Consider the following 26641-nt stretch of genomic DNA (forward strand, 5'->3'; position numbering starts at 1 on the left):
GACAAGCACGTGTGAAGGGACGGACTGTAAGGCCTAGAAGCCCGGGACTAGAAAGAGAGCGAGGCCAATGGAGGGTGAAGGACACCCAGTCGCTGTGGGTCGAAGACCACTACCAAGGCTCGGCAGCCTCAAACCCCCAGAGAAGTACCCACATAGCCCAGCGCTTCCCAGAACTCCCGCCAGAGGCGCGTCCACGCGCGTGCGCCGGGAGCGGCCCAGGTCAAGGCCCCGCCTGATTGGCTACGGGCAAGAGCCTAGAAGAAGCGTTGGGCATGCGCGTTCTTTCCGCGCGCTGCTGCGTGGTAGCTGTTTCTCTCGGGCGTCTATCGTCTCCCTGGCAGCCTAACTTCACGTCCCGGGCGCTCGTCCCGGGAGCTCGGAATGTTCCCAGAACTTAATCACCTTCTCAACACCACCCCCGACAGGGCAGAGCAGGTAAGAAGTTGTGCGGTCGGGAAGGGGGCGGGTCCTGGGAGCGTGGCGGAAGACTGCGTCTCCGGGGGAAGCGCGTGCAGACCGGTGGGAAAGACGCGACCTCTATGGTCACGGGGGCGCCTGGGAGTTGTAGTTCGGGGAGTGCCGCCCCGGGGCTTGGGGTCTATGCTGGCGCCTGCGGAAGGTGGGCTTCTGGACCTTCTCGAGTCTTCTCAAAGGCCGTGTGTGCTCTTGAAAGTGCCCAGGAAGCATGTTCGACGTTTGGATTGGCTTACATTCACAGATGTGTATCGGAGAGCCCTGTGCGTCCTCGCTGGGCTGGGCGTCCCGGCGTCCAGAGGAGGTTGCCAGAGAGGATTCTCCATGTTTCACGTCGGACCGGCTTCTTAACTGCCCTGATTCTCTCTGTGGTCCGGGAGCATTTGGCGGGTTCGCAGTGAGCGCTGCTGCTCCTCGTCCTCCTCATAGTCTCTACTAGTGCTCCTTGAAGCTGCTCTCGGCCAACACTGGGTTCTACCGCCTCCGCCTTTGGCCTCGCCGCTTTCTCCTGCACTCTAGGGCACCTCGAAAATTTTCGAATTTTAGCTCAGGGGTTACCTCTCCTAGGAATATATTTGGTTTACTTCATAACCTTTGATTTCCTAATGAAGTGGTAAATTCCTCCAGGCAGCCAAGGTACCATATGTGTAAAGCCTTTTTATGACCCCATAGTGCCAGGCAAATTGTAGCTTTCAGTAGATCCTTGCAGATTTTAGTGGCCCAGCAGTTCTTGTCTGTCCATGCCTCCAGATGGCGCTGGTTACCTTTCCAGTTGCTATTGGCACCTTTAAAATCCTCAGCCCAGGGCCAGAGGGAGGGAATGGAAGTTCGAAGTGGGCATCAGAAAATGGCAGCGCTGGGGGATAACCCTTAAGGTCTGTTAGTGTGATCTTTCACATTTTGTAAGTGAAAAAAAGTCACAACAGCACTGAGGTGGCGTGTCTGATACCACTTGATCATGACCTTCCCTGACCCTGACAAGGAACTAGAGATGGCTGGAGCAGGACAGCCCGGCACTGCAGAGACCATTTTTAGAGATCTTTCAGGGCTTTCCATGATCAGAGCTCTGGCTGAAGCAGTGTAAAGGGCTATTGAGAGGAGAACTTTGTTACTGGAGGTCTCTGTCAACAACTGCTTCTGCCTTCTCCTCCACCCTGTAGGACAGAATCGACATCCAAATCAGAAATAGAGAGGAAGTTGTATCAGTTGACCTTTTAGAAGGTCTCGTCCAATCCTGGCAGTCTGTGATTTTTGTTGGAGTCTGATGGTAAAAACTTCCTTTATTCAGGATCTAATTCTCCCCAAGACTGGTCCCTGACTTACTAAGGTGAGGAGAGAGGAAGAGAAGGGGGTTTATTCTGTTTTGCTTTGGGAAAGTGGAGGCTGAGATATGCTTGCCATCATGAGTGGCTTAATACTGATCACTTTAATTGTGATCAAATTTTCCACAATTTTGACTTCTTTCTTTTTTTTGTAAACTTAGCATATATATAATTAAAAAATACACTCTCCAGTTGTAGAAATTTAGGAGTGGACACAATCAACTAGATTTCTGTATTCATCTGACCTCTTTCCAGGGAATCTAGTTCATCTTTTTGTGTTCCTCTTTTAGGGGAAATTGACTCTACTGTGTGATGCCAAGACAGATGGCAGTTTCCTTGTGCACCACTTTCTCTCCTTCTACCTCAAAGGTATGAATCTCATTGATCCTGAAGAAAAAGAAACCCAAGGCAAAAACCAAAACAAAAACAAACCCCTGTTTCAGGAAGCAATGGGAATAGTATTAACCAGCCAGGGCTTTGATGTTTGGGTAGCCAAAGGGCTGTTTATTAGGTAACAGATTACTGGAGCATTTCATTCCCTCCCGACCCCTGCCAATGAGTGGCATGTGCTCACTGTATCCACATCCTACCTTCCCCTTCTCTATGCTCTGCACAGGCACTGCCTCACTGAGGTCTTTTAGTGGCCTCCTGATTTATTTGCTCCTCCATCCTTTTGTATCTTGACGTCTCTGGGCACTCGACCCATTGATACTTTGCCCTGGCAGTAGATGCTTCCTAAAGAACACAGGGAAGAAAAAAGTACAGCCACTGCAATTTACACATGAAAATAGATTAGAAGAAGAAAACAGCCAAATGAAAAAAAGACTCATTTATCAATTGATTCTTCTTGGGCACCTTCTGAGCCAGGCCAGGATCCAGGTAGACCTTGGCACTCTTTGTTGTAAAATGTACAGCTTTGGAAGTTATTTTATTTTCCAGATGAAATTATTGTCAGCATTGAAAGAGCAAGAGAATCTACAGATAAATTATTAGACTCAATTATGTTTAGTAAGGTAGCTAGAGCTTCTTTGTGCTGCCATTATATCCTCTTGGATATAAGACCAGTTTAAAAAAATCATGGTATTCCTGTATGCCAACGACAAACAGAAATATAATTTTTTAAAAACCACAATTTATTTACAATAGAACAAAATAAAGTACCTAGTAATACATCTAACAGAAGTACATCTCTGAATCAATGAAATAGGTATAACTAATAAATAAGAAAAAAATGCGTCTTAAAATCAAATTGGTTATGTCAAGTTGCAAGGCCTCTGGGCCTCTAGGCCTGTCACAGTGCTTTTGTTTCCAGAGGTAGGAAGTGTACAAGACTGGTTTGTAAACAGGGCTTTATTAAAAATCAATTTATGTTGTTTTCCAGCTAATTGTAAAGTCTGCTTTGTGGCACTCATCCAGTCCTTCAGTCACTACAATATCGTGGGACAGAAGCTGGTAAATATTTAAGACCTCAGTGGTGAGGTCCCTGAGTGAGAGAGAGAGTGTGTGTGTGCATGCGTGCCATGCATTTGTGAGCATGGTCTAAGGCTGTGCTTCTCATTTGGGTTGTTTTCGCAAAGAAGGGACTAAGGAAATCGTAGGATCCTGAGGCCCTTATCTGAAGGGCTAAGGCAGCATCTCTGCGTGTTTTATTAATTTAGAGTTTATAGAACCAGATCTGTTGTTAATTAATCAAACCTACCTCTACTGATTCTAGACCAGTTAAGGTTTTCTCCTTCTTAGTGTGGACTCTTATCTTGATCCTCCTGGGTTAGAGATCACAGTTGGTCTGCTGCCAAGTTGGGTGTCTCCACTGTCTGTCTAGGGCTTAGGACCTCAGTTTGGGGAGAGGTGCTTTTGTCACCTACCTCTCACCTCATCTTGGCCTGCTCCTCATCTCATCAGGCACAAGCAGGCAAAAGTAAGATGGCCGAGGAGCTGGTGAACCTTCTGGCTTAGTCTGGGCCATTATCTGTGACCTGTGACCAGGTGGACTTACTGGATTTTTTTATTTTTTTGATATGCCAGTCTCAGAGATGAAGAGAACCAGGCCATGCAGCCATGCGTCAACAGTCATATTTGAAATGCCAGTCTTACTGTTGGGCCGAGTCACTGACTCTTCTCTGATGGGGAGAAACAAATGAGAGGGTGAGAAAAGGGTAGACTCTTGCCCATCCTTTACAGAGAAGGAAGAAGTTCCTATGTTAGAGGTCAGGGCATGAGCTCAGGGAGAGTGGTCGTGTCAGAAACACATGTTGCATTCCAGGTCTGTGAAGCATGTCTCTATGGCCCCTGCATTTGTGTTTTTGGATAAGAAAGCTGTGTACTCATACCCAGATTGGCTACTTTTTCTCTTACCTTAGAATCCTCACCACCACGGCAGGAATGGCATGCACAGTACTGGGTTTACAAAGTACTAGAGCACGAGCTTCTGTATTCTTGGTGTATTATTGTACTTACATCAATAGAATGGTAACGAGCAAGAGCAAAGGTGATGATCTGAAGTCGTTCTCTCTGTCAGGGGTAGCTGTTCTTGCTAATGGTGTTGCCTAGTAGGGAACACTGGTATGTGGATGAGCAACTGAGACCTGGTTTAGGGGCATGAGGAGTCTAGAGTTCCATGTCACCTGTGTGTCTGCACAGATAGAGCAATGGGTTGCATATTTAGATTGTGTCACCATCCTGGGTGTTGGTTGAAATGCAGATTCTGGGCCCTGCCCCCAAAGCTGCTGATTCTGGAGGTCTGGAGTGGGGTTTAGGGATCTGCGGTTTAATCAGGTGTCTCAGGGATTCTTAATTGGGTGGTTCAGGATGAGCAGTATTTAAGAAGTTCTGGTCTAGAGCAGGAGTCAACAAACTACAACCTGCACCCCCTGGTTTTTGTAGATAAAGTTTTATTGGAACACAGCTACACTCATGTGTTTCTGAATTGTCTATGGCTGCTTTCACTCTGTGATAGCAGAGTTGAGTAGTTGCAACAGACTGTATGGCCTGCAAAGTCTTTGTGGCTCTTTGCAGAAAAAGTTTGCTGAACCCTGAGCTAGCGCATTGAGAGTTCACGTTGCCCCAACCCTGATGGGACTACTTCTTCAGTTAAAGGAAAAGGGTCAAGAAGAACTTATTTAAAATGAGTTCTTAATGTATTCCAGGCAGCTGACAGTTACAGTCTATGAGTTATGTTATTTAAAACCTCAGAACAACCCTGAGGTCCTGTGCAACTGATGGGTAAACAAGAGGGTTTTTGAAATTCAGAGCCAAAAGTCTGGCCCTTTTTCCTGCAGCAGCGTTTTCCAGATCTTGGTCATTCTCCCACCATTTTATTGTTATTATTTACTTACTGTTTTTAAATGTGCTTAATTTTATAAATACCTGAATTTAAAAGGGAAACTTTATATTACTATTACAAATTTAAAACAGGTATTGGGTAATCATGAAAATATATAAGAAAAAGAATGTAAGCTTTTAAGGAATGTGACAATTAAATGTAAACGCACATCTGAAAAATGGAATAGGGCTTGTGGGGTTGGGAACACCCAGGGGAAAGAAGACATGGGCCCTGTACGTTGGGTGGACAGGTACACTTCTGCAGGGTTTGGAATGTGTCCTGTGCCCTCTTGTGAGCTGGAGTCTAGCCTCTCTGATGGGTTCCCTGGCAAGGTGCAGTAACTCACTCCTCTTGGTCCTGCTTAGGGTGTCAGCCTGACCACAGCACGGGAACGTGGGCAGCTCGTGTTCCTCGAGGGTCTCAAGTCTTCAGTGGATGTCTTCTTCCGGTCTCAGGAGGAGCCACACCCTCTGCAGTTTCTCAGGTCAGTCAGCCTGCAGCCCAGCCCAGAAGTGTATGCCTGGTTGGTGGGCCCAGACGAGGGTTGCTGTGTGATTTCCTTCTCCTCAGGTGTGGGAGCACAGAGCTGGCTTCAGGAGTCAGATACTTCTCTGGTGTTGCAGGAGACCCTTTAAGAAAAAGTTTGTCAACCACTGGTTTAGTATTCTGAGATTAGTTTTCCTGCTTCTCGTCCTTTATGAGCATCAGCCACAAACATAGCTCTGTGCAGACTTCCCACCTGCTTGCTGCTCCTCCTCGACCCCAAACGAGTCCATACAGGAGCTCTCCCCGTTGTGCCCTCTCTCAGACTCAGCCTTATTCAGTGGCTGGGAGGCAGTGTGGAGTCAGAAAGCCATGTGCCCTGGGCCTGTGCATGTGACCTCGCACACAGCCCTTTGCGTCTCTGAACCTGGGTGTCTTCATCTGAATGATGGGCCTGGTTACACCTGAGCCCAGGTTGCGGGGAGTTTTCCTTGCTGTTAGTGGGGCTCAGTCCTGGAGCGTGGGGCAGTGGGCAGGAGCCTGGGCCCTGTGCTCCGGTGCTTTTTGAGCCCCTACTGTTGCTGGGAAATGACTGTCAAGGGTAGTCACTGGGAAGATAGGGGTAGTTAGGCCAGCTTGTGTCAGAAATAGGTTGAATCTGTTATCTGCACAAACAGCCCTTAGACCACTGCTCCTCACCACCAGGACACTTGAATTGCTGTTTAGCTTTTTATATCCAATTCTGACCTCCTGGAAAGACTGCTCCTGCCTGCCCAGTTCAAATTAATCTTCCAGATGCCTTCAGCTCTTGGATTGAGAGGCTGTATGATGTCTCTTCAGGGCCCCAGGTACTATTTATTTTTGTGTCCCCCAGTTTCTAGCACAGTGCTTTGTCCCTGGTAGGCCTCAGAGAATATTTGAATTGAAGTACAGCTTTTGTGTGCGTGCGTGCCTTTTCTTTCCAACCAGATTGTGAACCCCTTGCTGCCAACTGTGATCCAGTTCTTTGCCTCCCCCTAACTTGCCTGTGGAGCTACTCAGTCCCAGATAAGCTTTTCTAGAGTGAACTCTCTGGTGACTTTTGCCCTGTGTCCCAGGGAGGCCAACACTGGGAACCTGCAGCCACTGTTTGAGTTTGTGCGGGAGGCCCTGAAGCCTGGGGACAATGCGGAGGCTGCATGGAGGTGCCCGGTGCTGCTGGTGGACGACCTGAGTGTGCTGCTGAGCCTGGGTGTGGGGGCAGTGGCCGTGCTGGACTTCATCCACTACTGCAGAGCCACTGTGTGCTGTGAGCTAAAGGTACTGATGGGCCTGCTCTCCATGCTCCCGCCTGTGACCTCTAGGGACCCAGACAGGCCCAGATCTCACTTGCTGCAGTGATCTTTTTTGTTTAATTGCTTGGGTTTTGGCGTTACTCTGGCAGGCCTGGAATCTTTTGGTTTACTCTCCCTGCTCTCCACAACTTGCCATTGTTAACACTTAGAGCCCTCAAAACTAAAGGGATGGCCAGCACTGTCTTTATTGCGGGTGGTCACGTGTGGGACTGCGATAGTTCTGTGGGCAGTCGATAGTACTGGGGCAAGTCATTATTGCTCTGAGTGTGTTTTGAAGATCAGCTGAGATAGTGGGTGTAAACTGCTTTAAAAATTATGAGGTGCAATACGAGTGTAGGATGTAACCTTTATTGTCAAATTATGAGGCAAAAAGAGATTTTGCCATAGTAAAGACTTTAACAATAAAGTAGGCCAAACTGTAAAATAGGAATGGCTGTGGTGCCTACCTCACAGGAACCCAACTGCAGGAGTTAAGTGAGATGAAGCTTGTAACACGCCAGCACAGTGTCTGGCCCACAGTGGCCACTCTTCAGTGTGTGATGGTGCAGCTGGTAGGAACTGTGGACCTTGGCACCGTGTGGTCAGGCTGAGTGTGCAGAGCAGTGGGAGACGGAGCTAACTGAGTGAGCCAGGGGTGCATGTACCCAGCACTGCATGCTGAGCACCTCCTCTGTGCAAGGTCCTGCCTGGAAACTTCTTCTAGGGGAACTTCTGATGCTGTCCTGGCTGCAGTCACAGGGCCAGGAACGAGGGTGATGTGGAGAGAATGGAAGGAGGAGGAAATGGAAGGGGCTTGGAGGATACAGTTCAGTGCGGTTTGGGGTGACAGTGAAGTAATCAAAGCCACCTTCTGCAGCTCAGCTTGCTCTGTGAACCACTACCACCCTCTTTTTGTAAAAATACTTCTATTAGCTGAGAAGGTAAAACTTGGGAATGGTTTAAAAAAGAAAGAAAGAAGAACTGAGTAGTATAAAGGATACTTTGGTACGAAGTAATTGTCGCCCTCCCCCCAGTGGGCATCCTTCTAGAGAGTCTATGCATCTTTGCAACATCTATACATCATGTTGGTATGTATATTTATCTCCCTGCATTTTTCTTCCCATTACTGGTTACCTACCATCCACACTGTTTGGTACTTTTTTCATTTAATAACACACAGTATGCTTTGGTGTCCATTGCCCCAAAACAGAACACACGAATCTGCTTCATTCATTTTAACATCTGAACAGTATTCCTTTGAAAGGACTTGTTATTCAAGGCGTCTCCTTTTGATGGGATTGACCTTCCCCTCTGCTTCTGCTTTTCCAGCTCCTCCTTGCCGTCTAACTCAGCTCAGATGTGCCCACCTCCTCGCCCTCTCCTCTCACTAGACAGGATGCCTCTTCTTTGTGCTGCCCCAGTACCCCATGCTTCCCTCCTCCTGGCGTTGTATCCTGTATTGTCAGGATCTGTCTGTCTCCAGGGCCCACGACTCTCGTCTTTTATCCCCACTGCGAGGTCTGGGACAGGGTAAGCTCTCAGGAACTGTTGACTGGATGGATTGGTGCCTGGCAGAATGATGGCACTTTTCACTAACTTTCGGGGGGACCTCAGGCCGAGCTTAGTGTTAGATGATTTGAGCTGGAAGTACAGGTTGGACGTGCTGGTGAAACTGTCCAGCAGATGATTGGAATTAGGGTCCTGGAGCCCAGGCAGGGGTCCTTCCCACAAAGGAGATGGTTTCAGCAGCAGCAGGGAGGCTGATCTGTGAGAGGGTGTGCAGGGGAGTAGAGGCCCTGAGAGCCCAGTGGTCCCTGATCCTACTGTCCCTTCCAGTCAGGTTTCCATCTTATATCTCTGTTGCAGGGAAATATAGTGACCCTTGTGCACGACAGTGGAGATGCCGAGGACGAGGAGAATGACGTCCTGCTGAATGGCCTTAGTCACCAGAGCCACCTGATCCTGCGGGCCGAGGGCCTCGCCACTGGCTTCTGCAGGGATGTGCATGGGCAGGTGTGCAGGGGCTGGGACTTGGGGGTGTTACTGGACAGCAGGCTGCTTGCCTCTGTGCCTGACTCTAGACTGCACGTTGGGGTCCTGTTGGGCCTGAGGGCTTGTCTGGTTGGGGCATACCTTCAGATGGAAGTTGTGTGAATGCAAGTCAGAGTCTGCTCCGGAGGGTGCTTAGCCCCACACACCAATGCAGGTTTTCCACAGTCTCCCATCTGTGACCTGAGTGGCGCTCCTAAAGATGAGACAGCTGGCTGGAGTGGAATGCAGGGACCCTGCTATCAAACAGTAAAATTTCTCTCCAGGACTAGCCCAGGCTTTATATGTTCAGATCGACACTGTTCCTTCTGAAATAGAGACTTGGGGAAGCTGTACCCGTGGCCTGGGTTCCTGCCTCCCCAATTCTGCCTCTGACCAGAAGGTTTGGAGTACGGGGCCAAAGCCAAGAGGCCTGCCCCTGGGAGGGAGGTCAGGTTCAACTCCTCCCAAGGGGCTGCCGTGCCTCTGTGCTTTCTGAAACTTCTCTTTTCGAATCACCCCAAAGCCTCTGCCACAACTTCCCGATTAAGTTTATGTTGACTACTCTTGACCCATTAAGGTTGGGTAGGAGTTTTGGCTTAGAGTCATTCAGAGACAGGCATGGAAAATAAAGCAAATGAGCAAACCCAGAAATGCTGTGTTGGTGGTGCTTGTGGCACAGTGTGAGGAGAAGGTTCTGCCAGGCAGCTTGTGGCCTGGCTCTGGAGCCAGTCCCCCAAGTCTTCTAGTTAGTGGAGACATCGTCCAAATAAATGTCTGACCTTCCTGAGCCTGTGAATTGAGTATAAATACTAATGTGTTGATTTTGAAAATCAGTCTAGCCACCATTACAGACCCATGCGTAGAAAAAAGACCAGAGGGAAATACATAAAAATACTTTAATGGTTTTTCTCTGGATGACTTTTTTTCTTCCTTTTCTTTCTCTTTCACATTTTCTGTAATGAGTGAATACTACTATTGTAATGAAGGGGAAGCCTTTATTTTTAGTTAGCTGGTAATCAGCTTTGTTTCAGAAGTCAGGCCCGTTATGGCATGGCACGTGAAACTGATCTCATAGGAGCCTCAGTTGAAGGCTGTGGAGGAGGCAGGTGGGGTTCACAGTGGAGCAGGTACTTGGGGTAGGTGCTCCTCTTTCATTCTTCTCCCTGTCATTGTAGCTGAGGATCCTGTGGAGGAGACCATCACAGCTCACAGCGCAGCGGGATCGCAGCCTCACCTACCAGTACAAGATACAGGACAAGAGTGTGTCCTTTTTCGCCAAAGGAATGTCTCCTGCTGTTCTGTGACCTCAGTAGAGGCAGGTGCAGATACTTTAACTATTTGCAGATGTGAAAGATAAAGCGACCGAATAGGAGTGGACCTTTGCACCTTTGTAGTAGTATCTCAGGCTGGACTGGTAGCTCCGTGTGACCCAGCGATGGCCGAGTGGTGCTGGGCCCGTATGCCTTTGTTCCCCTGGGCCCTGCTCAGAAAACATGCGAGGAGTCTGCCGCCCTTCCTCTGCTGAGAGACGCTGCATGTGGAACCCAGGTGAAAGAGGTCCTTTGGAGCCTTCCATGTAGATTTGCTTTAGTCCCAACTACCTGTTTCCCGTTATGTGCCTTCCGGAGCCTCAGTGGGTATGAATGTGCCAGCCGGCAGACAGTCCTGGATGGCAGGCATCCCGGGTGACAACCAGGGTAGTCATGGCTGGTATCAAGTGAGTTCCTACATCGTGGCTTCCCGTGGAGTGTGTCATTTATTTTCACCTTCACCCTGCAAAGGTATTTTTCCCTTAAGTCCAGTGAGTCCTTAAGTCCAGGCTTAAAGAGGTTTGAAAGCGTGCTCAAGGTTGTAGAGTAGGTAATGGACTCCTGACTCTAAAGTCCACGTTTGCTGACTGACCCTCAAGGAAACCAGAGGCAGGTTCCCAGCCCAGTTCACAGGTTCCTCCTGTATATGTTGATGAGACCTAGCCATCAAGGGCCTAGCACCCTGGTCGTGGTCACATGAGGCCTTACGTTGGGCCCAGCTGTGTACGGCCTTGGTGAGAGGGGTAAGCAATGTTCTTGCAGCCAGGGAGGATGGGGCCTCCTTCACCTGTGAAGACTGCGGGAGGTGAGCTGTTGCCTTAGCATCCTGTAGATGCAACTTGCCGCACTCAGCCCCTCAGTCAAGGTCATCTCAGGGTGGACACCTGGGGTATTCTTAAAATGGGTGTTTTTTATTGTATGCAAATTATACCACAATGAATTTGATTTTAAAAATTAAAAAATAACACTGCTTTGCAGGGACTAAGGAAGTTTCATATCCATTAATTTAATTTTAACTTTTTTTTTTACATTTTTTAGTCTTTGTAAAAGGGAACAATTCATCACCCTTCTGCTCAAATCATACCGACTGTCGCAGCATACTGAATATTGCAGACCTGATAGAATATTTGAAAATTTTAAGTATAAGTAACTTAAGAGAAAGTAGTTATTAAAGAATGTAATGATTCTTTTATTAGTGCTTCAGTATTTTTACAAGCTTCATATGAACTACAGTTCTGAATGGACAAGGTGCCACGAAACATTTTTTACATGATATGAATGTTGCTATTATGTTTCTTCACTTAATTTGTAAATGTTTTCACTAAATTTTTAATGTTTAATGGCTAGTCAGCATTTTATGGTGTCACTATATTCTAATTTGCTTAGCTATTCTCTCAGTGTGGAGGTTCTGGATTTTGTAATTATAAATTATGCTGTTATGAATTTTATGTACTATATCTCTATATAGGTATGGGGGCAAGAACTTGTTTCCTTAGGACAGTCCTTCCTTCCTTCAAGAAATACCACCTTCTGTATGGCAGGCTGCTGTAGGCACTGACGGTGTGATAGTGACAAAAAGGTCCTGCCTGCAACAAAATTGAGAAGTAATATATGTAACATGAGTTAGGCTGTGATGAGTGCTAGAAACGGAGCAGGGAGGGGGCCTATGAAGAGTGAGGGACGATGACGTTTTAGAGTCTCCTCCACAAAGCGGAATTCCTGAATTGAAGCCTGGACTGGCCTTCATGTTATCAGGTTGTTCTTCAGAATGATGGAGCCAGCTAGCAGTGATCCAGGTTGTCCTCCACCAATGTTGAGTTTCACTTATTTTTTACTAATTTAATAGTTGTGTGGAAATGGACATTTCTTTAATAATGGATAATAAAGGATATAATTTCCTGTTTTTTCCCATGTGTACAGAATCTGTTCCTCACTGTTAATCACTTATCAATTAAAATCTTGTGTCAACCTTATTTTATGAATTGTTTATAATATTTTGGAAAGTAAGATTTTATCATTGTCTTTGTTCATGTTTATTTTTCTACATTCTGGTTTAAAAAAAGTATTTTCAGAAACATAAAAAGAATTTGTTTTCTATTCAGATATGTATTAGTTCAAGAACTCTTGGTAGAACACCTGTGTTTTATAAGGGATCGTTAAGATAAAGACAATCCTAAAGGCACCTGCTGCAGTGTAATGGGGGAAAGAAAACGGGAACCTCAGTAAGGTGATGCCGAGGGGAAGGTGACAAGGGCCATCGAAACAGTTCAAGTCATGGGAGGCTCATAGGCTGAGGGTCACAGGAAAGAGCAGTTTATTTCCCCCTCACTTTCTTCTTTTTAAATTGAGGGAGCAGAGAGTTGGGGAAGAATTTATGGACCTTGGAATGTTCCTATTTTTTCTCTGATGGCGTCTTAGTCCTTCAGGATTCAGAAATGTATTTTTCTTCTTCATTAGAATGAGGTGCTATTCTTTTTTTTTCCTAGTTTAAAATAATTTTTAATATATGCTTAAGATTTTGACTCATTTGGAATCTCTTATATTGTAATTTGTCTCCATGCTGATAACTAAATAGCCCAACAGTATTTACTGAAAAGTAATGTTCCTTTCTCTTCATGTTGTTCTGATTTGTTTATATGTAAAGTTCTTAAAATTGAGCCTCTGAAATTTGTCTTTAATAGGTATTGAAAGTTTAGTGTATGTCTGCTACTAAGAGTCTTTATTAAAAGGATATTGTGCCCACATATTTATCCAGATGAATTTAACCAGCACTTTATCAAGCTCTATAAAGTATTCTTCAGGGAGTTTTTCTCTCATTTTTTTAAATTGTAGTTGTATAATTTTATTTAAAAAAACTAATGAAGAAATTAATACTCTCCTATTTAATACTTTTTGTTATTGGAAAAGGACTTAATCTGATATTGTTGATTTTTCTATGGTGTCTTTGACATAGGAATGCAGTTGACTTTTTAAAATTTATTACTTCCTACAGTTTTTCTAGACTATTACTTGTAGTAATTTCCTGATTGAGATTCTTGAATTTTTTAGATTTTCTTTTTTTTAGATATTGTTAACGTCTTCAAATAATAATACCAAATTCGCTTATTTTTCCCTTGAGTAACGTTAAGCAGCATTTAAAATTTGTTAAATAAGAGTGGTGTGAAGGTATTGTCTAATTTCTGTTTTTAAGGATATGAGAAGCATTTTATATAGTAATCCTTAATTTTAAAATGTATATATTAATTATCAAATCAGGTGGAAAAAAAAGCTTGGAGAGGGAAAGGAGAAAGAAATCTTCCTCCTCAATCTCCTGTCCCCTTGTTAAGAGTTTACCCAGTAATCATTATTGAATTCTGTAGACTTCCTCAGCCTCATTGAGGTAATGGCACTGTTTTCCTGTGGATGTGGTGAGCATGGTAACACCTCTCTTTGTTGTATGAACCTTGAATTTCTCTTACAGTCTTGTCTTGGTATTTGTTGTATTTTCTATGACCTGTTTATGTTAGGCTTGCTAAGATTTAAAAATTAATATTTATTGAGATTTATTTATTATTGTGATATTTAGCCATCTATATTTGTCAGCGAAGATGGCCTCTACTTTTTTATCTGTGTTACCCTGGTCAGTTCTGAGCATTAGACCCACGTATGCCTCATAAGCCCTGTTGAGGAAATTCCTGCCTTTTATATGCTTTGAAAGTCTTAGTGCTTTTTATTCCAAGTTAGGAGTTGCATTGGTCAAGGTTAGGTAACTTTTTGGAAGTGATAGAAAAACTTTGTTATTGGTGTTTATTTATGGTTACTTTGTTTTGTCAGTTTTAGTATTATTTCTGAAATAGTTAAGCATTCTATTTGTTTTTCCAAAAAAGTATTTGTAAGTCATATATACAATAAGAGACTTGTATCCAGAATATATAAAGAACTCTTAATTTAATAAGACAACCCAGTTAAAAAATAGGCAAAATATTTAACTAGATATCTCACCAAAGCAGACATAAGAATGGCAAACACGCATGTAAAAAGATGCTCAATGTCATTAGCCATTAGGGAAATACAAATTAAAACCATCTTGAGGTACCAGTACATAATCACTAAAATGGCTATATCAAAAAGACTGACAATTATAAATGTTAGCAAGGATATGCAGAAATTGGAACCCTCATACACTGCTGGTGGGAATGTAAAATGGTGCAGCCATTTTGGAAAACAGTCTGGTAATTCCTCAAAAGATTAAGCATGGAATTACCATATGACTCAACAATTCTGCTTCTCAGTATCTCCTCAAGAGAAATGAAAACATATGTCCACATAAACACTCAAATGTGGATGTTCATAGCAGTAGTATTCAAAGTAGCCAAAAAGTGGAAACAATCCAAATATCCATTAACTGATTAATGGATAAGCAAAATTTGGTATAGCCATACAGCAGAATGTTATTTGGCAATAAAAAGAAATGAAATAGTGATACATGCTGCAACATGCAAGAACCTCAAAAATACTATGCCAGACACAAAAAGACCACATATTACACAACTCCATGGAACTGGGGTGAGAATGGGAAGTGACTTCACTAAGTTTCTTTTTGCTATGATGAAAATGTTCTAAAGTTGGATTGTGGTGATTGTTGCACTATACATATACTAAAAATCATTGTATACTTAAAACAGGTGAAATTTTTTTTTTTTTTTTTGGTGGGAAGATTTGCCTTGAGCTAAATCTGTTGCCAGTCTTCCTCTATCTTGTACATGAGCCACAGGTACAGCATGGCCACTGATAGACGAGTGGTGTAGATCTGTGCCCAGGGACTGAACCCGGGCCACCGAAGCAGAGCGTGCTGAACTTCACCAGACCACTGGGGCTGGCCCCAAATGGGTGAATGTTATGGTATTCTTACTACTGGGGGCTGGCCCTGTGGCATAGTGGTTAAGTCCAGTGTGCTTCTCTTCAGTAGCCCGGGTTGGTGGGTTCGGATCCCGGGTGTGGACCTACAGCACTCATCAAGCCATGCTGTGGTGACACCCCACATACAAAATAGAGGAAGATTGGTACAGATGTTAGCTCAGGGCTGATCTTCCTCAAGCAAAAAAAAAGGAAGATTGGCAGCAGATGCTAGCTCAGAACAATTCTTCCTCACAAAAGTAAATTATACCTACTGAGCTTAGGATCCTGACTCTGCCACTTACAGCTCTACTGTAGTAACAAATAGCCCCCAAATCCCAGAGATTTCGAACAACAAACATTCTTCACTGACATTACATGTCGGGGGCTATGGGTCATTGCTGTTGTTCTGCTCTCTGGCTTCTCATTCTGGGACCCAGTTTGAAGGAGCAGTCCCAGTGTGGCACTGCTGTTCTCCCGGCTAAGGGAAAGAACAAGAGGCTCATTCGCGCAAGCATTGGCTCTTAAAGCTTCTGCCAGACCTGTGTAGGTCACGTTCACTCACACTCCATTGGCCAAAGCAAGACACGTGGCCAAGGCTGACAGGGCAGAGGTGAAGGGCGCTCACTCTGCCGGGAGGCACCACACTCATTTGACAATGGGCAGGGCTGTGTGTATGATCCGCTTATAGAGAGAGAACAAGGAAATAATCGACTATAATTACCTTACTCAAGTTATTTAACCTCTCCAGGCTTCAGTTTTATCATCTTCGAAATGAGGAGATACTAGTGCCTGTTTTATGGGGTTTAAAGGATTGTCATGGTCAAATAAGTGATGATGGGCAAAGTAGACCTGGTACATGGTTTAAGCATTAGCTACTGCTGCTGTTCTCATCATCTGGCAAACTCTTATCTTACGAGGCACTCACACAGCATCCTTCTGGTGATTCTTGCTCTTTGGTTTCCTGCCAACCAACTCCCTTCCACCCATAGCGTTTGAAAGCTTAGTGGCAGAAGTTCAGGGGCTTTGGGGTTGGGCAGATTGACATTTGATGCTGCCCCTGTGTGACCTCAGGCAAGTTGTTAAAGCTCTGGATGCTTCAGTTTTTGCATCCTTAAAATGGGGTTTATCTTACCTGCCTCTAAAGGCCAGCATGAGGATTAACAATCAATAGTTTTCATTATTAATGGTTGCTATTATGACCTCTGTCATAACCCTTATCATATTGCCTGTAAGGTTTTGTTTAAAGATATGCACTAATGGGGTTAAGTAAGTTTGGCGCTCCGCTGCAGGCGGCCCAGTGTTTCTTTGGTTTGAATCCTGGGCGCGGACATGGCACTGCTCATTGAACCACGCTGAGGCAGCATCCCACATGCCACAACTAGAAGGACCCACAACTAAGAATATACAACTATGTACCGGGGGGCTTTGGGGAGAAAAAGGAAAACAATAAAATCTTTAAAAAAAAAAAAAAAGATGCACTAAGACAACCTCTCTAGTTCAGGGAATTAACGTCTTATATCCCTGGTCTCTGACACATGGTAGGAACTTGATAGGTAGTAAAGGCAATAAATGACTATCAATACAAGTTGGAGATTTTAAATGTTTTTAGTGATTGTATCATGGCTATTAGAATGGCTACTGTTTATTGGAATGTAGACATTTTACATGTGTTCACACTGATTTAATTTTTTTGAATACTACAGAGGTCGATGTTCTTGGTTGTGTCTTCGAACCTGACTCCTAAGTCGAGGTTCCCTGAGGTTAAGTTAATTTTCCTGGCCACAGAGCAGCTGAATCAAAATCAGGATTCAAATCCAAGGAGTCTGGCCTTGAAGCAGTCCTTCCCACTTTATCATGTTGCCAGCTGCTGTCACTATTGCTTAATTCATACTGAGCATCATTATTAGTGCAAGCGATTTCAAAGACAGACTGTATTATTATGAAACATCCTTATCTGTGTCCATGACAAGCCGAAGCAGCTGGGCCTTGAGCAGGAACCCAGAGTCCTGGGCCCAGACTGTGCCACCCGGTTAGTTATCAGAGTGACCGTGGGCAAATCTCTCCTCTTGAAGAAGCTTTTTTCATTTGTGAAATAGGCCCAGCCCCTATTTTTCAAGATTGTCATGAGGATTGGCCCAGACTGCAAGTTCAAGTACTTGGAATTAACACTTCTTAAAGATTTCTAAGCTCCATTTAGTTTTTAAAAATTTTGAATTTATCATTCCCATGGGGAGCAATCTGTAGTAAGGTTGAGCTTTAGCTAGAGCTATGTGGAGCTGTTCTACCTGAATTATGTTTAAAAACTAAAATCAGGTACCTGCAACTTACCTGGAAATGCATAATAAGTAAGATGATTGGCAGGTGGATAAAGGGATAGATTTTTTTAAAAGCTAGATATGAGATACTAAGTGAAACGTTAACAGTTGTAGAATCTAGGATATATAGTTGTTAACTGCATGGTTCTTTCAACTTTTCCCTCTTTTCATAATGTTGGAAGGGAAGCCCTAAAATCATGGCCACTGATTGGGGGGTGTTCTGTAGCAGTTTTCCCAGGGGCCCTGGAGCCTCTGCTCCCCCACAGGGTCTCGCTTGGTTCTCAGGCAGTGGAGGATTCTCGGCTGTGCTGCAAGCACAGAAGTTCTTAGCTAAGTGCTTGTCAGTTTTGGGGGCTTTTGTGTTTGGAGGAAAGCGTCTAGACCTTGCAAAGGGTCAGTCCGCTGCAGACACAGGTTTGGTGGTGTGGTCGGGTAGGGGAGGGGTGGTGAGTGAGGGGAGTGACAGCAGTCCCCAAAAGACAGTCTGGCTATTAAGTCCCCACTGTGGAGGTTGTGAAAAGCCAGGCTCCTGGTCCTCTCTGAAGAGAAGGCTCTGGTCCAGTGGGTCTAGGGTAGGGCTCAGGAAGACTCGGTTTAACTTTAAATATTCCCCAGATGATTGTGCTGGGAGGCAAGTTTGGAACCACATTCTTTGTAGGAACTTGGCAGTAAAAGAAGGGATTGGGACTCTGTCGTGCAGGCTCATGGTAGGTTCACTCAGAAAACTAAAAAACTGCATAGACTTTATATTTGCTCAAAGGAATGAGGCAATGGAGAGACAGGGAGGAACTCGTGACAGAGAAGTGAGATCATTTTTGCCCAAGATTTCTCAGGGGCTGGATGATGGCATTTCAAGAGATCGATGAGGATGGGTAAGGGATGTAAGACTTCCCCATACTGCTCTGTTGTTGCCTTTCTCTAAAAATAACAAAAAAGAGAGTAAGAATTCTCATCTAAAGCCAAAAGCCGACCTTGAATACATGGCATGATCTTTTTTTTGAGGAAGATTAGCCCTGAGCTAACATCTGCTGCCAATCCTCCTCTTTTTGCTAAGGAAGACTGGCCCTGAGCTAACATCCATGCCCATCTTCCTCTACTTTATATGTGGGACGCCTGCCACAGCATGGCTTGCCAAGCAGTGCCATGTCCCCACCAGGGGTCTGAACCTGCCCCCCCCCCCCACCCCGTCCGCAAAGCAGAACGTGCACACTTAAGCGCTGGGCCACCAGGCCGACCCCCAGGGCATAATCTTAAAGGTCACTTGGGCCAAGGCCAGTTGTCCTCATTATTATTTAATTTCACTGTGACAATAGTGTGGTAGGCAGGAAGGGAGGCAAGACATTGGCGGCCTTGGAGAGGTGGTCTAGAGTCCAGTGGGAACAAGGTTGAGGGAGGGGGTTACACTCTAAAGGAGGCCCAGGAAGGACAAGGCGGCTGGAGCTGCCTGAAGGGCCACCTCTAACTTTTGCCTTGCATTGTGGCTATACTGCACTTTAAAGCAAATCCAGCGCCGCAGCGCTTGAGGGCAGGAGCAGGGTTTGCCCTATGCAGGTAGCCCGGCTTGGTGCCGGTGAGCTGAGCGGCTGCGCAGGCCTAGGGCAGCAGGGTGGGGCGGGGCTGATCTCCGACTCTCGAGACCCGGGTACCCGAAGGCGTGGGGTGGTGTGATCAAGGTCGGCAGTCGCAAAGGGCAGCATCCCGGGATGGGACAGCGCCCCAGCGCGGGGGAAGCCTCCCCTTCCCCTTATGTGGGACCCAATAACAAGACCGACCTCGGGGTTTTCGGGAAGGCGGGATGAGAAGTGTGCAGTGCTCAGCTCAGCACCCGACACGAGTAACCGCTCTGTGGATGTTGCTCTTGCTGTTACAACAAATACACATTCTATGTAGAAAATGGCTAAATGTCAATCAGCAAATGGAAAACACCCAACACCATGCTCTTCCACCCAGAGATATCCACTGACCACACCTCAGCGTCACCCCGGACCCCTCTCCTGGGATTGTTTTTAACAAAAATGAGTTCATACTCTACAACTCATTTTGAACCATCTTTCAAGAACTTTCAACTTCAGTAAGTATTCGTAAAACTAATCCTTTTAAAAGCCTGTAGGGAAACTCATTTTATGCACGTAAGTTATTCGACCCATCTGCATTTGTTGTCTCTGGGCTGCTTTAAATTTTTCGTTGTTATAAAACAAGGAACATGAGAATCTTGTGCATGTTCTTGATAATTATCCGGAACCCGTGGTCAAAAGCCCTGGTGCGGTCCTTAGGGCCCTATCGCGTCTTCACGCCCCGCCTCGGCCGCCCGGCTCTGCCCTGCACCGCCGCCTTTTCCTCCCCTAGGGTTGTGTGACTGGCTTCCGACAGGGGGCAAACGCGAGCCCGGGCGGGGCTCGACTACGCATGCGCGCGCCGCTGGGAGCACGTGCGGACGGCGGTGGGGGTGGGAGGGGAAAGGTAGGAGGTGAGAGGTGAAGGGGCGGAGAGCTGCGCGGGCGCCGGGCGTCCAGGAGAGAGGGGGCGGGCGCCACGCACCGGACTGCGGCCCGGGAGCGCGCACGCCGCGCCCTGCCGCCGCCGCCGGAGCCTGGGAGCTGCTGCTGCTGCCACAGGTACCGCCGCGGATCCGGTCTCGGGCCTCCTGCCGCGCGGCCTGGGAGTTCCGGCATGGGGGCCGCCGGGGGCGCGGGCGCGCAGGCGTGGGCGCTGTCCAGCAGCCGCATGGGCCGGGCTGGGCCGGAGACGGAGACGGCAGCCCGGAGACGGGACCAGGCCGCCGCGTCCCCACCCCCACCGCGCGCCCACCCCTGGCCCGGGGTGACCTCTGCTTGGAGAGGGGGCCGCGCCGTTATGCCCACTGGCCCCGCCGTCACCTGGGAAGCTGTCGGTTCTAGAACCTGCTTTTGGGCTGTCTGGGTTTTCCATGGTGCGGGCGAGAACATGCTGTCCGCTCCTGCCTCTTAGGGAAGATCTAATTGAGAGGCAACGCATAGCTTCTTTGGGTTTTGTTTGGTTTCTACTTTTCTCTTTTGCTCAAACCCTTACTTTGCTCACTCGTGTTGTCTCTGTTTACTTCTGGGTGGGTGTATTACCTTAGTATATCGTACAGGATTATAATGTCACGATAGCATTAGTTGCAGGGAGCCCTGGATCCAGACTGAATCGCAGAAAGGGGTCCAGGTGGAAATGCTCTTGGCTGAAGGGGGCACTGAGTCCCTGTGGGGGAACTAATTCCCCCGAGTTTGGGCCACCTACCGCCCCACGTTCTATGGTGACAGAGCTGTGTGACTAAACTCTTTCTGAGGATTTTGTAATAATTCTTGTGAAAAGGACATATAGTTTAGGTGTTAGGTGTTTTACACATTGGCAGCATTCCCACTGGGCCCATGATTTAAAAAACACAAAATATGTATAAATATATTTCCATATTAATTTTTTTGGCAATAGCTTGAAATTGAAAGAATTACTTTTCATTTATTATGAACTAATTTGGTGTTTGAGAGCTCTCTTTTCTTTTGCTGTTGTGGCAGAAACAACCCCTCTCCAGAGGTCTCTGTGTTCTTTATAATCACCCCCACCCCAATCATCTAGATTAGTTTGCTGTTGTGAGGTGGGTCAAAAGTCTACTCCTAGTTTATGAGTAGAAAATGGAGGCATAAATATTGTGCCTTGCCTGAGGTCATATATGAGCAAGAACACCGTCTAGTGGGCAGCAGACCGTACCTGTGGAGTTCAGTACACATGCATTTATTAACACTTGGCAGTAGACTTTAGGGATGCTTACTCTCTTAGTATCTAGCCATGCACGTGACTGTGTCCCAAGGACCCTGGAATGACACTTGGCTTTATGTGCTCTTTGCTTACCCTCGCTTTGGTGGCCATTTGCTGGCCACTAGTGGTAGTTTTACTGGCTCTGACGGGTGCTACATATATGGTTTGTGTCATCACTCACAAGGAACAGGTGAGAAGACTGCCCCTCATGGAGAAACTAGGTTCTCAGGATTGCCCAGCTTAGAAGTGGTGGATCAGGCCTTTACACCAGATGTGCCTGACTGTACCACCTGAGCTACTTCCACTGTAACTTGGTCCCTTCCTGAGTTGGCTGATGACTCAAAGTCCAGGGGACTTCTTTTGCCACCTGAAGTAATAATTCTGGGTAGAATATTTGTTGAGCACTTGTGCTGTCTAGGTCCTGTGCTAGGTGCTGTAATAATAGCTTATCTCACTTCATCATCGTAATAACCAGGCAAGATGATACTGTTGTCACCCCCTTTACTGGTGAGTTTTAGAGATGTTATCTGACTGGCCCTGGGTCACCTAGTGAGTTAGAGGCAGAGCCCAGGCGTAAACCCAGGTTTGTCTGACAACAGAGTCCATGCTTTGTGCTGTTCTTGTACTTGCTGGCTTCACGGGTCGTCTGCGTTGCGCGTTGCCAGGTGAGAGGTAACAGAAGAAGGTGATAGAGGTGAAGGGAGGAGCCTGTGTCGTGGACTTGGCTCAGAGGTGATGGAACTCAGGAAGGAGACAGCAGTTTGGCCACTGCATTTGACAGCTTCCACCTGAGTGGTCAGGGGCACTGCTGGAGAGTAGTTGCAGGGTTGCATACATCAGCTTTGCAGTGGAGTCCAAGAGGGGAGGGTGCAAGCATCAAGGGTGCATGTGGGTCTCGGGGAAAAAAATTAAAACTGACCTTCGTGTTTATTTCAGCCTTACTTCATTTTTATTATGTAGTTTATAATGTGCACTATATTATCACAGTAGTACATATATAATTTATACATAAATATGCATATATTGGGGATGTATACTCAGATTTTTGTTGTTGGGGATTCATAATGAAAAACATTTGGTAACCACTGGTTATTTGATATTTAGTGGTTTCTGAATGCGTAAGTTGTGTAAGGCATTGTGCTAACCATTTGTTCCTGAGTTGAAAGTCTAGTGAAGTTCACTGTAATTCCACATAATCAGAAAGAATGGCATTTCATATTAATAACCAGTTATAAATTATTTAAAAAATTGCAGTCACGAGTAGGAAAGAGGATCTGACATTTCTACAGTCTTCATGTCACAGATATAGCACTGAGCTTAAGTTTGAAGCTATAGTGACTGATATAGCCTTTTAGAAGTTAAATTTTATTGAACCTCTTCTATTTTAAAGACGTTAATTTCAGTTGGAAGTCAGACTACACAAATATGGTAGTTGTAATAATTGTATTTGTGCCATTCCCCAACTTTAGAGTATTTTCAAGACATCTAAATGTTGAAATTTCAACTATTTTGATTCCTTATCATTTTTTTTTAAAAGATTGGCGCCTGAGCTATCAACTATTGCCAATCTTTTTTTTTTTTCCCTGTTTTTTCTCCCCAAGTCTCCCCAGTACATAGTTGTATATTTTAGTTATGGGTCCATCTAGTTGTGGCATGTGGGATGCCGCCTCAGCATGGCCTGATGAGCGGTGCCATGTCCGCGCCCAGGATCTGAACCAGCGAAACCCTGGACCGCTGAAGCGGAGTGTGCGAACTTAACCACTCGGCCATGGGGCCAGCCCCTCCTTATCACTTTTTACAAGCTAGATTTGATTTTTTTTTTTTAGTTCATTCCACTGCAGTGGTTGGTACATTATCTCAAAATGAGCAGTTTCAGAATTCTACCTAATTTGAAAAATATCTTATCACCTTCCAGCTTATCATTTTACTATTCCATTGATTAGTATTTGTTCAGGAAGTAGGTTAGAATAACAGAATGGGTTTTGAGCAAGAAATATATTTTCCTAACTAGGGAAGCTATTTTTATCTAGGTGAGATATCATTACTTCATAGTAGTGGTTCTCAAACTTTAGTGTAAATTAAAATCACCTGGAGGGCTTGTTTTACTGGAGTTGCTGATTCTGTAGGTCAGAGGTAGGCCCTGGAATTTGACTTTCAAACAAGTTACCAGGTGCAGATACCGCTGGCCTGGGGAGCCATACTTTGAGAGCCATGGCTCCATACTTAGGCACCTAAAACCAGAGCACGATGCCAGTGTTTATATGTTTCGTGCAGAATCCCATCAGCATCAGTCAGTCTTATACTTTAGGTTTTTTTCTTTTCAGTGAGGAAGATTGGCACTGAGCTAACATCTGTTGCCAGTCGTCTTCTATTTTTTGTTTATGGGATGCCGGCACAGCATGACTTGACGAGTGATGTGTAGGTCCCTGCCTGGGATTTGAACCTGCAAACCCAGGGCTGCCAAAGAGGAACATGTGAACTTAATCACTGTGCCACTGGGCTGGCCCTGAGTTGTTTTTTTTTTTTAATACAAGTCATCCACAGTTAAGAAAAATTAATTAGCAAGCACACACATACATACACATGTATGTATTAAATAGTTTCTAATAGTTTAAATAGTCTCTCATCCTGGTGGTAACCACTAGCTGGCTTCTTAGGCTTCTTGCTCATTCTCTTCTCTCTCCGTATATATAATGGGATCATACCTTTTTGTATCCATTTTCTATGTTATTGTGTGAACATCTTTCATGTAAAAAACTGTTGTACAACATTTTTGGTGGGTTTTTTTTTTTTGAGGAAGATTAGTCCTGACCTGACATCTGCCGCCACCCCTCCTCTTTTTGCTGAGAAAGATTGGCCCCGAGCTAACATCCATGCCCATCTTCCTCTATTTTTTTTATATGTGAGACACCTGCCACAGCAGGGGTTGACAAGCGGTGTGTAGGTCCACTCCCAGGATCCGAACTGGCAAACCTTGTGCCGCTGAAGTGGAACCTGTGAACTTAACCTCTGTACCACTGAGCTGGCCCCCATGTTTGGTTTTTTAAAACATAAAATCTCACTTACTTTTATGTTTTCCAATAACTTTCTCCTTTGCGCAGCCTCATCCAGTCCACCTTGCTGCATTTGGCTGTGGGCTTGGGTTGCACCTTTCAGAAAACTGAACTAGCACTCAGAAAGTCTCCAGTCACAGTCTCTCCAGCAATCTTTAGTAACTCTCCCAACTCTCATGATCTGCCTTAAGCTGGCCCTCCTAACCCTTCTTCCCTCTACCAGCTCATGTTTATGCCACCTCAGCTCCCTGGGGTGACTAGGTCTCTTCTCTCTGGGTTGAGCCCTGGCTGGGTTTGACGTTCATTTGGATTTGTCACCCCAGTGACAGTGACTGTTAAAAACATCAAGACCTGTCTTTAGCAGGGAGCGGAGAATATTGTATATCATATTCTTGTCAGGAAGGATGATCTTGAGTTCTTGACCTCCCAAAGCCATCCCAAGCTCAACTGTGAGAAGGAACATCCATGGGCCTGTACTGGATGGTGCTTCAATGCACCCATTCTAGGCAGTATTTTGTCTTTGGGTGAAGCTGGACCAATTCTGGCCGCTCTTCCGGTTACTCTTTACTAAATTTAGCTTTGCATGGCCCCATCAGCTTGCATTGAAATCTATACAAAAAGTCTCCAAGAAAATCTGTGAGGCCAATTAGAAATTCCCTTCAGGTCCAGTGCCTCTCTTTTGAGCCACTGTTTGATTTTGTCTAAAGTATACTGTGAACTGTATCAGTAATGTTTCCCTCTTTGCCTTGGCCACTAGGGAGCTGAGAGTCCAGCTTGTATTCAGAATCCTTTTGCTTGTTCTTTCTATATTAACCTTCCTTCTGGCTTATAACATTGTTTTTAATGGCTAGATATTTTGCTCTTTGTCTCAGATTTTACTGTAAAATATATAGCACATTTCATCCATATTCTAAACATTACTATGATTATATACTTATAGCCAAATCTTTGTTCTTAGCCTTATTTCCTTTTTTTAAATCAAAGTCATATTGGTTTATAGCATTATGTAAATTTCAGGTGCATATTGTTATATTTTGACTTATGTATAGACTGCATCATGCTCACCACCAAAAGTGGTTGCCATCTATCGCCATACACATGTGCCCCTTTACTCCTTTTGTCCTTCCCCTGTCCCGTTCCCCTCTGTAACCACCAGTCTGTTCTGTGTGTCTGTGTATTTGTTTATCTTCCACATATGAGTAAAGTCATGTGGTAATTGTCTTTCTCCGGCTGACTTATTTTGCTTAGCATAGTACCCTCAAGGTTTGTCCATGATGTCAAAAATGGCAAGATTTCATCTTTCTTTATGGCTGTGTAATATTCAGTTGTGTGTATATACCACATCATCTTTATACATTCATCCATTGATGGGCACTTATGTTGCACTGATATTGTGAATAATGCTGCAGTGAACATTAGAGGTGCGTATATCTTTTCGAATTAGTGTTTTTAGTTCTTTGGATAAATACCCAGTAGTGGAATAGCTGGATCATATGGTATTTCTATTTTTAATTTTTTGAGAAATCTCCATACTGTTTTCTGCAGTGACTGCCCCAGTTCACATTCCCATCAGCAGTGTATGAGGCTTCCTTTTTCTCCATGTTCCTTTTATTTTTTTTGTATAGTTGAATCTCTCTGAGTCCTGCCTTCCCCTGTGCCTTCCTGTGTACTCGTTCTTTCTTTTGCTGTTCAATTTTTTTATTATGGTAGATACATGTGTCAGAATTTCCTTCCTTTTTTTTTTTTTTTTTTTTTTAAGATTTTATTTTTTCCTTTTTCTCCCCAAAGCCCCCCAGTACATAGTTGTATATTCTTCGTTGTGGATCCTTCTAGTTGTGGTATGTGGGACGCTGCCTCAGCGTGGTGTGATGAGCAGTGCCATGTCCGTGTCCAGGATTCGAACTAACGAGAATTTCCTTCCTTTTAAGGCTGGATAATATTCCATGGTATAATATACCAAATTCGTTTATCCATTCATCCATTCATGGACATTTGGGTTGTTTCCACCTTCTGACTATTGTGAATAATGCTGTTATGAACATGGGTGTACAAGTATTTGTTTGAGTCTCTGTTTTCAATTCTTTTGGGTAAATAGAGAAGTGGAATTGCTACATCATATGGTAATTCTATGAATAACTTTTTAGGAACCACCATACTGTTTTCCACAGAGGCTGTGCCATTTTAACTTCTCACCAGCAATGCACAAGCATTCCAATTTCTCCATGTCCTTGCCAACACTTGTTCTTTTCTTTTTTTCTTTATTTTTCCAAGGAAGATTAGCCCTGAGCTAACATCTACCACCAATCCTTCTCTTCTTTTGCTGAGGAAGATTGGCCCTGAGCTAACATCTGTGTCCATCTTCCTCT

General features: G+C 45.1%; 2 protein-coding genes across 5 annotated transcripts in view; both read left to right on the top strand.

The window, feature by feature from the left end:
- Positions 1 to 273: 273 nt before the first annotated feature.
- ELP6 (elongator acetyltransferase complex subunit 6) lies at positions 274 to 12332 on the top strand. Of its 2 annotated transcripts, XM_046641064.1 has the most exons (7): positions 274 to 435; positions 2087 to 2165; positions 3178 to 3248; positions 5484 to 5602; positions 6699 to 6900; positions 8781 to 8927; positions 10121 to 12332. In XM_046641064.1, exons 1-7 carry the CDS (start codon positions 382 to 384, stop codon positions 10247 to 10249), a joined length of 801 nt encoding a protein of 266 aa, XP_046497020.1. In that variant the 5' UTR covers positions 274 to 381; the 3' UTR covers positions 10250 to 12332. The 2 variants fall into 2 exon arrangements, with proteins under 2 accessions (XP_046497020.1, XP_046497025.1); XM_046641069.1 differs by lacking the exons at positions 2087 to 2165; positions 3178 to 3248.
- Positions 12333 to 19934: 7602 nt separating this feature from the next.
- The window catches only part of SCAP (SREBF chaperone), an 80662-nt gene continuing 73955 nt past the window's right edge, over positions 19935 to 26641 (top strand). For all 3 annotated transcript variants that reach the window (XM_046653434.1, XM_046653444.1, XM_046653453.1), the window contains exon 1: positions 19935 to 20063. The gene's annotated coding sequence lies outside the window, so the exon portion shown is untranslated. The remainder of the gene's footprint in view (positions 20064 to 26641) is intronic.

Source organism: Equus quagga, chromosome 1 (assembly GCF_021613505.1).
Source record: "Equus quagga isolate Etosha38 chromosome 1, UCLA_HA_Equagga_1.0, whole genome shotgun sequence".
Taxonomy (NCBI): Eukaryota; Metazoa; Chordata; class Mammalia; order Perissodactyla; family Equidae; genus Equus; species Equus quagga.